Consider the following 12,509-nt stretch of genomic DNA (forward strand, 5'->3'; position numbering starts at 1 on the left):
TGTCTCCACCTTGTAATTGTGGCGAAGGCATGGCTGCCATTGCTGGTCAGGCTCACACTGGTGTGCTGATTTCCTGGAATGAAGATTGCAGCATTCTCACATGAGGCCACCATCACCGGTCTTAGTTGGACCCCTTCTTATATACAACGTCCATATGCCCTTTTATCTCTTTTGAATACTGAGAACCTTTAGTAGGAACTGGAGGATTCCAATAATTGAATATGGCTTTCCAACTAATTACCTTATCACTAACCACTGAAAATTAATGATATTAAATGTAGTAAACGCTTTTGGATACTGGAGGGTTTTGGAAGTAACAGCAGGACTACAAACAGACAATATGGCCTTTAAAATGCTCAGAACCATTGAGACTTGTTACTTAGTGCAATGGCCTTTGTGTGCATATACTGCACCAGACCCACCCTTCAAAATGGAGCATTAGCAATGCTTAATAATTCAGATACTTAGTGACTATTGACTTCCTGAAATAGGACTGCAATTTTTTTAAATCTATGAATTGTCTCCCTCTTCTGTTAATTAATTTACTATTCTGCTTTTCTTGATACTCGGCAGTCCTTCCAATATTTCATTGATTCTCTGTGAACTCTTTTATTTTCATCTTCATTAGGAATTATTACACGAGGTGATGCAAATTTGTGCTGATAAGAAGGATCCATTTGCCAGCAGTGACAGTGTGGAGGAAGTAACGTTGCCAAGTTTACTCGAAATAAAACCTGCTGAATATAAATGTAATAGACCTGAGTGTCGAGGGCGAGAAACGTACATTTTTGTACCCAGCAGTGATCCAGGTACCTTCATTTGTAAAAACTTATTGAACTAAAACATGTAATATTTAGCATTTAAAACGTATGTTTATTTCTTCAATGAATTATTGGGGTACTAGTTAAAATAAGTGTAAAAAAATCAAACTCCCTGTTTGAGCTGGTATGCAAGAATATACGCTAGTAATAATTGCTTGAATCAATGTGGAGGTGACTTGAGGCTTACATCAAAAGCAATAACCTGAGTACAGAGAAAGTACTAACAAACCGAACTTTATAAAGGAAAATAAAGCTGCTTCACCAGGGCAGGGTGGACACTCTGTAGCAGCTGTTCCCGACACCTGCCTAGAGATCTACTTACTAGTTGTGACCATCTTTGAAAATTACCTAAAATATCCACCATGTGTAATGCACATAACTGTTACTATCTGAGAATGTTTATTTCCCTGTCAAGATCTTTATTAATGCTCATAAACACGAATACCATACTTCTGCCCACTTTCTGGTATCCTGGAAAAATATTCAATTTTTATAGGCTCTTTGCTGCATCAACTGCATGCGTGGACTTGGGTTTACATGCCTAGGTTGTGACTTCCTGAGTCTTTCTTCTTTCCCCTCAACAATGTGCAGTGCCTCTGACTCTGCAGTGACGTTCGTCCTCTTTCCCTGTCACTGAATCGAATCATTTATAATGCATGAAATCCTTCTTCCACTTTCCTCACTTGACTGATGGACAGAGGTTTAGCATAAACTCGCCGGTATTCGGGTTAATACCCAAACAATTCTCACTTTGATATTAATCTTGAAAGAGGAACCCAGTAAATCCTCATCAAGGATGTAATTCAAATATAAGATATTTCAAAGGCGATGCAATGTATGATGAATGACACTAGGTGGCGCCAATTCTTTATGTCGCTGGTTTGTACTGCGACGTGCTAATGTGAGCGCTGACTGGAGGTAGAAATACCATGAGGCGTAAAACGAGTGTCACTCATGAAAGCACAGAGACGTTCAGTGAGTTTCTTGTAAGAGCAAGAGACAGCATGAACACCACAATGGGAACACTAGCAGCAGCCGTACTTCTGAGACGCTCTTCATATGTCCTGCCTCTTTGTTCAGTCAAAAACAACAGTTGATGGACAGAATACAGAACAATGTCATACATTCACCCCAGTACAGAGATCTAGGCCTAAATCCATCGTTTTTTTGCTCACCATGCCATTCCAGTTTGAACCCAGCCATATGCAAATCAGTCTTGACCCTGTGCCTCATGGGAACAGTCCAGACTGAACTGCCAAGCCAGGTCCTCCCTGGACTGGAAACAAGCATCCTAGGACCGGTTTCGGGGTTTCACCCCTCTTCAGCCAGGATAGCTTGATTCCAGTGGCATGGAGAGCACGGGACCCACGTCTGGGCATACCCTTCCCACTCGGGGTGACAAATGCAAAAACAACAGTTGATGGACAGAATGCAGGACAATGTCATACATTCACCCCACTACAGAGATCTGGGCCTAAATCCATCGTTTTTTTTGCTCACCATGCCATTCCAGTTTGAACCCAGCCATATGCAAATCAGTCTTGACCCTGTGCCACATGGGAACAGTCCAGCCCGAACTGCCAAGCCAGGTCCTTCCTGGACCGGAAACAAGCATGATGAATGACACATGATGTATGATAAATGACACTAGGTGGCGCTAATTCTTTATGCCGCTGTTTTGTACTGCGACGTGCTAATGTGAGCGCTGACTGGAGGTAGAAATATCATGAGGCGTAAAACGAGTGTCACTCATGAAAGCACAGAGACGATCAGTGAGTTTCTTGTAAGAGCAAGAGACAGCATGAATACCACAATGGGACCACTAGCAGCAGCCGTACTTCTGAGACGCTCTTCATATGTCCTTCCTCTTTGTTCAGTCAGCAGCCATACAAAGGAGAAATATTCCACGCGCTCCATTGGTACTTTCAAAATCCTTCTGCACTTTTACTTAATGCTCGTAAAGACATGTTTTAAACATGTAGAGTGTGCTCTTAAAGCACCACAGCCACAGTCCTCCAACTTCAGGTGCCATGCGCCACTTACTTCAGTCTCGTCGGATATCGGTGCTACTCGCTGAAAGAGCGCTTCAACACCCCATCAGGGGTCCCAAGCAGGGCACAAGTCCTGAAAAAAGAAGTGGGGGGACTCTCCAAGTTAGGTGGTGTTACAGGAAGTGACATCACAACAAGACGTGACATCATGACAAGAAGTGACAGCACGACAGGAAGTGACATCAGATGTGCAGCATAGTTGAAGGAATGGTGGCAATCTGCTGCCATGGTCATTCATTTCTTAGAAACGACTGTGAGGCATTCCATAGACTTCCATCAATCTTGAGCACCCAAATTGTAAAATTTGAAGAGGTTAAAGTGCTTTGGATGTTGGCGGCACAGCAGGTTGCCTTTAATGAATGCATTGAGACCTTTCAAAAGTGATAATTTTTAACCCTAAACTTAGAAACATCCATGCTTCCTTTCCGTAATGACAATTCCACTAGGAAACTAAGAGGAAAGTCAATTGGAAAGGTTATGCATGATGTGCGGAAGAGAATTGGTCAAGAGCAAAGCAAAAGATGCAGTTCCTCAAGCTATGTTACGCGCTTGTGCAGTGCAGCTGCACAAAATGGGTTGAAATTATTCCCATGCAAGGTAGGTATGGTGTATTTCAGTTATGGTGGTCTTCCATGTCTCAAAGTGATGGGATAATAGTGCATAACTCGAATTAATACAAATAGCTGCCAAGTTTTCACGGTGCTTATGTGTAAATGTAGTATGCTGCTCAGCCAGGATGTGTGTATTTTAGAATGATGAAGGTTAGAATGTTGGTATGATTTAGTCAGTTGCTGAATGGGCTGAGCAGAACAAAGGCTCCCTGTTTTCCGATTTTATGGATTTTTTTACAGATAAATACAGACAGAAAACAATGTGTTTTCTGTCAGCATTTATTTTTAAAAGTGGATAAATACAGAAAATTGTCCTACTTTTAAGGGACTCTCTGCACTGTCTTTCATGAATCATAGGCCAGCAGCTGGACAGCATGGAAATTAAAAAACAGGATGACATTTCTTTAAATAATGGCATATGTCAACATACATTTATGGTATAATGCTAGTATTTACAGTGGATGTCTTGTTATGTAATATTTGCTAGCTTAAATAGCTAAAACATGACAGACATCAAACTATGAGTGCGTGTCGATCAGTTAAATAAATATGGAAATGTACAGTTTGACAACTTCATTTATACGGTAAACTGAGTACCAGTCACTTGGGTAATAATTATGATATGTGCTATTTACGGCACTTAGTAAGAGAGCGTCGACATGGAGTGCTAAATTAAAAGGAACTTATCATTATTAAAAACCTGGTTCCTTCGGCACAGAGGTCCTGTATGTTAATAGAGGCTCAGTTTACATTTCAAAAATAACAATCTTGTACTTAGCAGGGGGCTCACTGGCATCCAAACTGAGTGTTATTGGCCAAGATTACACCAAGACCTGCGAATAGGAGTTTTGTTAAAGGCTCAACAGTGCAAATCCCGCTAAGTACTGGCTGCAATACAGTTAAGGACTACTACACCTATCTCACGTTTAATCTATGTGTTTGGAAGAGTACAGTCAGACACACTCGCTATGCCAACTCCAGTGTCTGGACATGCATCACAATTAGCTGCTAGTTGCAGGCTCCAGCTTCTTAGACCCAACTTCCCTTCAAGGTCATCGGGCACACATGAGCCCTTGCTTTCCCTTCTGAAACACAGCGCTTAGAGGAATTCTGTATCATCCAAGGATGAGCAAACTCCATGCCCATCTCAAGCACAAACGCACCCTTTTCCCCAAGAAAGCAATATTTTCAGAGTTGCTTAAAACACACAGCACATTCGGAAAACACAACGTTAACTGGCAAGCCGATTCAATGCGTTTTAGGTAGAGGACTATCAATAAGACAACTTAAATGTACACTTTATACACAATTATATGTTCTAATTCTATCCTCACAAGCAACTCATTGTCCTCCATGAGACAGGAGGATTCTCCAAGTATAGAATGGGATTCCCAGGGATATTTCCATGAAGGTCGCCACACCATGAAGAAAGAACAAGTAAACATAAGTTTACAGATAGTGTCAAACTATTATAAAGGTATGGCAGGATATTGTTATTTATTTATTATGAAAGGCAGTACACTAACTACAGCTCTTCAAAATGGACAGTTCAGTAGGCGTGATAGCAAGCGACTCACTGTCACACCATTTACCAAGCATGGGAGCAAGAAAATGGAATAACCAAACTTTGGCCCCCACGCCTTCTGGAACTACCTAAACCCTTCCCAAAGACGGAGTCTCCTGCTACACCTTCAACATACCTCTGTCTCCAAATCACAAGAACAACTTTATCTCAGGTCTCTTTCCTGTGCCACTCACAGAGACTGAAGCATGAACAAAGAAGGCGTTCACCAATTAAGTGGGCAAAGCATAATTTTGATAGGTAGCGCATTTGCAATGCTACACAAGAATCTGGGGAGAAAGGCTGTGAGGGAAGCCGGATGTGTGACAAGAGCAACTGCGAGCCCTGTACTGCGATCGAGGATAACCTTACCAGGATTAAAGTCCCGCAGCCAGGAGTGTTGAAATTACGTGGAATCCAGCCCTGTCGTTGGGAGATCGACGGGTAAGTCAACGGCCGCCATCTAAGAAAGTTAGGGGCGGCCGTTACGCCATCAAAGAAAGCCCAGCTTTTGAGCAGGGGGACGGCGTCTACCCGGTAAAATAAGTGGTGCCCTGGTCGCAAGTGCTATATAAATGCAAACCTTTTCCCCTCTTCTATCCCTCCACTATCCTTCTTAATCCAAATAACTGAGTAACATATCCACCACTCAAATTACTTTCGTTATTCACTATACAAATTCACCACTAATCCTTTATGGGTTCCGGAGAAGCATACTACTCGCTGAAAAAGCGCTTTGACGCCTCGTCAGGGGTAGTAAGCGCTATATAAATGCATTTACAATGCAATAAAATATCCTATCTCTCTTACACTCTTTCTCTCTCTGACATCAGACCCTTCTGCATCAACGTTCCACATTGAGAGCACAATACCACAATATGTCCCTACTTCCTAAGAGTATTTCCCTTTACCAGGCGTGTTTCTGTAGTTTTGGTTTTCAAGCAACATATGAGCCTTCTATTGAATGTACTGCATCCTGAGTCGCCTCTAGGTGTCTCCGTGAGCTCAAGGTGTGGACGAATACAGGCAGGATTGGGGGCCTGGAAGTTGAGGCTGAAGGCAGTGCATGCTTCTGAGACGTTTTGTCATAAAAGTGTTCAGAATGCATGTACAACTAATCCTTGGCCTCTCTGCAGATTGTTCAGAGCAATGGTCTCATATGTGCCATCTGAAATTACCATTTTATGTCAAGGAGGAACCCAACTGTGGAAATATTGACAGTGCCAGAGGAAAAGAAAATACACTGTTTGTGTGTATATCCCTGTGCGAGAAGGGATGTTGAAGCTTAAGAGGCAAAAAAGAGTAGATGTAGAAAGTGAGATCGACAATAAGAGGAAGGAGATGAAACACAAGACCTGCAGATGGAGATACTTCAGGAGATGTGAGGTGAAAAAAGAGTATAAGTGACAAATGCAGAGGGAGATTACATAGAAAGTGATGTGAAAGGAGTAATGGGAGTTGTTACTCATGTATCTAATAGTGAGTAAAAATAGGTGCTATCAAGAATTGGTAAAGCTAAAAGGTCTGATGATTTGGTTTATATGTGTGTGTTCGGGGAACAGTCGGAACACCGCAGTCTAAACCACAAATGTTCCGACTCCGCAAGCCCTACCACTCATGCCTTAACCACACATATGCCTTAACCATGTATGTGCGTGGTTAAGGCAATGCACAGTAGGGTTTGCAGATGGACAGAAGCATGAAGCTAGGAGAGTTCTGTGGTGAGGTAAGTGGGGCTGGGTGGGGTGGGTCAGGGTACTTTTGTGGGCTGGGGGGTTGGGGTTGTTTTGTGTGCTGCGGATGGGTCGATGATGTTTTGTGGGCTTGGTAGTGGGTTATGAATGTTTTGTGGGCTGAGTGTGGGTTGGAGGTAGTTTTGTGGGCTGGGGGAGTCAGGGGCAGACTAGCTTCGGACAGACGGAAGCAGGAGGCAGGGAGAGATCTGCGGTGAGGTGAGTGGGGCTGGGGGGGTGGTTCGGCTACTTTTGTGGGCTGGGGTGAGTCGGGGTAATTTTGTGGGCTGGGTAGTTTTCTGGGATGGGGGTGAGTCTGGGGTAGTTTTCTGGGCTAGGGGGTGGGTCGAGGAAGTTTTCCGGGCTGGGGGGAAGTAGGGCTAGTCTTAAGGGGTGGGGGTTGGAGGTAGTTTTCAGGGCTGGGGGGGATTGTGGCTAGTGTTCAGGGCTGGGGGGATCAGGGGTAGTTTTCAGGGCTAGGGGGGTCAGAGTAGTTTTTAGGGCTGGGGGAGTGTTGGGGTAGTTTTTCTAATTAGGGGTTAGGGTATTAGGCCTGTGGGCAGGGGGAGGGGAATGGGTAGTTGGGGTCGTTTTTAGGGCATAGGGGAGGGCGGGGCAGTTTTTAGGGCTGGGTCAGGGTTGGCCTGGGTCATGGTTAAGTGACATGGTTTTAGGCATTAGGGCAGGGAAGGACACAGCGTGGGGGTTGGGAGGGGGTAGGGGTATTTGCACGTCAGGGAGGGGGAGTTTGTACCTTAGGGCGGTGGGGAGGGGGGTGCGACCTTAGCCACACATACCCCTTTACCATGCATGCCTTTACCACAAAAATTCGTGATAAAGGCATGTGTGGTAAAGCAGTGAGTGGTTAAGACTCGGTCGTTATTCAGACCGCGTTGTTTAGGTGTGCGTGGTTAGAGAAACTCGTTGATCCGCCATACAATCGTGTGTTCGTTGTTTTGCGATTTGTTTGGATTTACCTTGCAGTATGTTTCTGAATAATCTGAGAATCCGAGCCCATTTCTTAGTTTATTGACAGCAGGTATGTCACTAGCACAGCTTTCAGTCTTCAGAGCTGTATTGTTTCCTGTCTTGAGCAACATGACTCCTCTAAAAACTTTAAAATGTTTCATTGACCAAATTTTTCGGCAAGATTTAGCACTGTGACACTAACCAAAAAAATGTTTTCAGAAAGAACAAGATCCACAAATGTGGGACCAGGAGCGTAGCTTAGTCAGTGAGATTTGTGGAGGTGTGAATCTCAAATTTCCCAACTAAAAACCAGTATGCTGCAGGGTGGAGGGGTGATATGACCAAGGTTTTGGGTGCACTGTTCCAATGAGGAAGAGGGTAAGTACTGATTTGCATTAGTGGGCATCTGTCTAGAGTGGCACAGTGGGCAAAAACAAAGGGTTGGAATGAGTATACTCAGCTTTCCAATCCTACTACTGCCAATGTTTGTGAATTCCGAAAATTAGTACATTTTAACACACACACACATATATATATATATATATTCACTTAAAAAACCATAGGTTTCACACATGTTATAGTTAGCTGGACATTTCACTCGTAAAAAACCAATGAAATTCCCCCGTTATAGTTAGTGCAGGCAACTATAACTCACGCGACCGCAATCCTCTGCTGATGACGTCAGATATTACATCACTGTATTTAGGTTTAAAGCATTTTTATTAAGACAAAACAAAACATGGGGGAGGGGGATAGGAGGTTAGGGTTACATACAATACAGTAAAAGAAAAAGGTGCAACTCAGGAGGGTTGGCGAAGGGTAGTTCGGTGGTCCAGAGGGAAAGCACAGTAAATGAAGGCAAAAAAATACAATCTATTGAATCCCCGCGTGCATATCCAACACCCCAAATCTGAGCAATGAAAGCCAGTAGCAACTCAACAAAGCACAATCCAACCCCCCCCATCCCCCCAATAAAGGGAAAAGAAAAGAAACAATACCCCAACTCCCCCGTCCAATGGCTCCGCACTAGGTGTATCCGCCCCAAAAAGCCCGCACCCCCCCCCCGGAGGATCCCGTCTCACATTTAGTCTAGTCCGCCGGGATCACCGGTGGCGTCAGCCTAAGAAGCCTATGATACCTCGGGCAGGAGAGCTCCCGGAATTCGGTGGACAGCAGCACTAGGAAGGGTTGCCACAGCTCTTCAAATTTGTCTATCTCCCCCGCCACCGTAAGCGACAGCTTCTCCATTCCCAGCACATGCCAGAGCCTATGCAACCAACCCGTAATGGAGGGAACAGTGGTGGTGCGCCAGTGGATAAGGATGTTCTGGACCGCAGACCCCAGCGCAATCGCGATCTGCCTACCCCTGCGGGACTTCAGTGGGTACATTAGGTCATTGGGGAGGCCCAGCAAGACATACGCCGGAAAGCGCGGCAGCTCTATCTCAAAGTACTTATCCACCTCGTCCAAAACTTCCTTCCAGTAAGCGGTCAGCACGGGGCAATCCCAAAGAATGTGTGAGAGGGTACCCTCCTGCCCGCAGCCCCGCCAGCACCCCTTGTCAGTGTGTCTATGCATTTCATACAGTCTCTCCGGGGTGTAGTACCAATAAGTGGACACCTTAGTAAAGGTCTCCGTAAGGCCCGTATGATAAGCAGAGTGCCGCGCCCGATACGCAATTTTGTCCCATTCCTTGTGGCTGAGTGTCCTACCCAATTCTCTGTGCCAGCGCTCCCTCCCTGGGTTATAATAGTGAAACGGCGGGGGTTGTAGGAACTTGTACAAATCGGTAATTAGCTTAGCATCGGAGGTCCGGGTAACCAACCACCTCTCATACGGTGTAATTTGACGAGCAGCGGTGTCACGCACCTGGGGCTGGAGGGCCCAATGCCGAACCTGCATGTAGCGCAATCTGTCCAGCTCCGTCAGGCCGAATTCCCGCCGAAGCTGCTGAAAAGGAATCGCGCCCTCCGGTCCATAGATCTGGAAGAGCACCCTGCAGCCCGCGTGCACCCAATGGGAAAAAGCTCCCGGCTCCATCCCTGGGGAGAAGTCCGGGTTACCCACTATGGGTGTGAACGGCGAAGGGAAGGTGGTAAGGCCCCGAACCTCGCAGACTGCATCCCACACCCTCAGGGGGACCCGCGTAACAAAGGAGGCGTAAAGGTTAGGGGGGCGATGCGCGCGGCGCAAGAATGGAACGTCTTGTAAGGTGCGGCCCGCCACTGACTGGTCTTGAAAAATCCAGTGTTTGTCGGACTCCCACCTGCTCCACTCCACCAGATATCGCAGCTGCGCCGCCTGAAAGTACTTACGGAGGTCCGGGATACCGAGACCCCCCGCCTCCGGGGCAAGCGTGGAGAGGACCCTCTTCATCCGCGGCTTTCGGCCCTGCCAGACAAAGCGGGAGATGTCAGCCTGCGTTTGTCGTATCCAGCCCACCGGGGGCTGGAGAGGTAGGGCCCGAAAAAGATACAGTATCTGGGGCAACACCGTCATCTTAACCGCCGCGATTCGCCCCAACCAGGACAGTAGGCCCTTGCTCCAGCGGCCAAGCTCCTCCTTGATCTTCCTGCTGAGGGAGGTATAATTGGCCGCAACCATCTCCGGTAATGTGGGCGCCAGCAGAATCCCCAGGTATGGCACCATGGACGAGGACCACTGCATGGGGAAGAGCCGCTGAAGGTCCCTCCTGGTATCCGCAACCAGGGACACATCTAACGCCACCGACTTGCTCATATTCATTTTGAAGCCGGCCACACGTGCAAAGGTGTCCAGTTTCTGGATGCAAGCAGGCAGCGACCTCCTAGGGTCGTCCAAGGTCAACAGGACATCGTCCGCATAGAGGCTAACCGTGTGGACATACTGGCCCATCTGGACCCCAATAGCATCCGGGTTGTTGCGAATCCTCTGAGCAAACGGCTCCATGTAGAGGGCAAACAGAAGCGGCGAGAGGGGGCAGCCCTGCCTCGTGCCGCGTTCGATAGCAAATCCACCGGAGCTACACCCATTGACCCGCACCGACGCTGAAGGATGCTTATAACAGTTGAATACCATGGTGCGGAACTTATCACCGATTCCCAGTTTCCTGAGAACCAGCTCGAGATATGGCCAATGAACTCTGTCGAAGGCCTTCTCCGCATCAACGGACAGCAGCATCCGCTCCCCCGGGATCCGCGAGGCCTTCTCCAGAACATGCGTCACCCGCTTGGTATTGTCAACCGTCTGTCTGCCGGGTACAAAGCCAGCCTGGTCCGCCTCCACCAGTCCGGGGAGGTGCGGGCCCAGCCTGGACGCTAGAATCCCCGTATACAACTTGAGGTCGACATTTAAAAGCGAAATGGGTCGATATGAACCGCAGAAGGCCCGGTCTTTCCCAGGTTTCGGGATTACGGAGACCGTCGCATTCAGGAGATCCGGTGGGATGGCTCCCGGTTCGGAGAAGGAATTAAATAGCCGAGCAAGGACAGGGGCCACAGCCGTGCAAAAAACCTTATAAAACAGAGACGTGTACCCGTCTGGACCCGGGGCCTTACCATGCTTCAGCCGCGCTATAGCGGAAATCACTTCCTCAACATGGATATCCCGCTCCAGATGGTCCGCCTGAGCAGGGTCCAGCACCGGCAGGGCCACTGACTCCAAATAGTCTTCGGCGTCCCGCGGCGAGGAGGGCTCCTCAGCATACAGCGCCTCGTAGAAGCTGCGGAAAGATTCCGCTACCTCTGCGTCCCCAGAAACGACCACCCTGTCCGTACCCACCAGTTCCTTCACGACGCTACGCTGCCGCGTGACCCGGAGCCGGTGCGCCAGGAGCTTACCACATTTGTCCCCCCCAGTGTAAAAGGCATGCTTCAAGCGCAAGGCGGCATACTCCGCCCTATCAAGATCCAGTGCCGACAGGAGTTTCCTCGCAGCCTTCAACTGCCTCCACACCCTTGGAGCCCCCGTACGACGGTGGACCTGCTCAAGCTCCCGGACCTGAACGGTCAGCTCGTCCCTTTTCCGTTGCCGCTCCCTATTTTCGGCTGAGGAGATGGAAATAAATTCCCCCCGGAGGACTGCCTTCAATGCCGCCCACTGTGTCGCTTGTGAAGTGTCGGTGTTGCTATTGTGAGTTAAGTAATCCTGTATGACCTCCCCAATGCGTTTCACTACAGACTTTTTGTGTAAAAGGGTATCTCGAAGGCGCCACACCCCCCTAGCGGGAGAGGCCGCCGGCCACTTGAAAACGCCGGCGACTGGTGCATGGTCAGACAGGGTCAGGACCCCAATGTCCGCTGCTGTGGCGGCGGCGCGCATCGGTCCACTCACCAGAAGATAGTCCAGCCGTGAGTAGGTTCGGTGTGCGTGTGAAAAGTAAGAGTAGTCCCTATCAGTGGGGTGCATGGAGCGCCAAAGGTCGTGTAAGTCCATTTCCGCAATCTGGGCCTTCACAGCCTGGGACAGTTCCCCCGTCTGTGGGGAGCGCTGCGCCGACCTGTCCATCACAGAATCGAAGACAATATTAAGATCTCCCCCCAAGATGACATGGCGGTCGGGAGAAGCAGTGACATCCACCAACACGGAGTCCAAGAAACGCTCTTGGTGGTCATTTGGGCTATAAACGGAGCCGACCGTGAACGTTATGCCTCCTAAGCGCATGCGATACGCAAGAAGCCTCCCCTTCTGTTCAGCATACTTATACAAAACCTCCCCCCTAAAGGAGCTCGCTAGAAGAATGGCTACCCCCGCAGTCTTGTTCGCTGCCGAGGAGAAGAACTGGG

At 47.9% G+C, this 12,509-nt stretch overlaps 1 protein-coding gene across 1 annotated transcript in view; it reads left to right on the plus strand.

The window, feature by feature from the left end:
• The window catches only part of CC2D2B (coiled-coil and C2 domain containing 2B), a 1,427,481-nt gene that overhangs the window by 297,125 nt on the left and 1,117,847 nt on the right, over window positions 1–12,509 (plus strand). Inside the window, 1 exon segment of the mRNA XM_085622020.1 lies at window positions 629–809. Coding sequence (XP_085478146.1) covers window positions 629–809 — 181 coding nt within the window.

Source organism: Triturus cristatus, chromosome 1_2 (genome assembly GCF_964204655.1).
Source record: "Triturus cristatus chromosome 1_2, aTriCri1.1, whole genome shotgun sequence".
Lineage (NCBI taxonomy): Eukaryota > Metazoa > Chordata > Amphibia > Caudata > Salamandridae > Triturus > Triturus cristatus.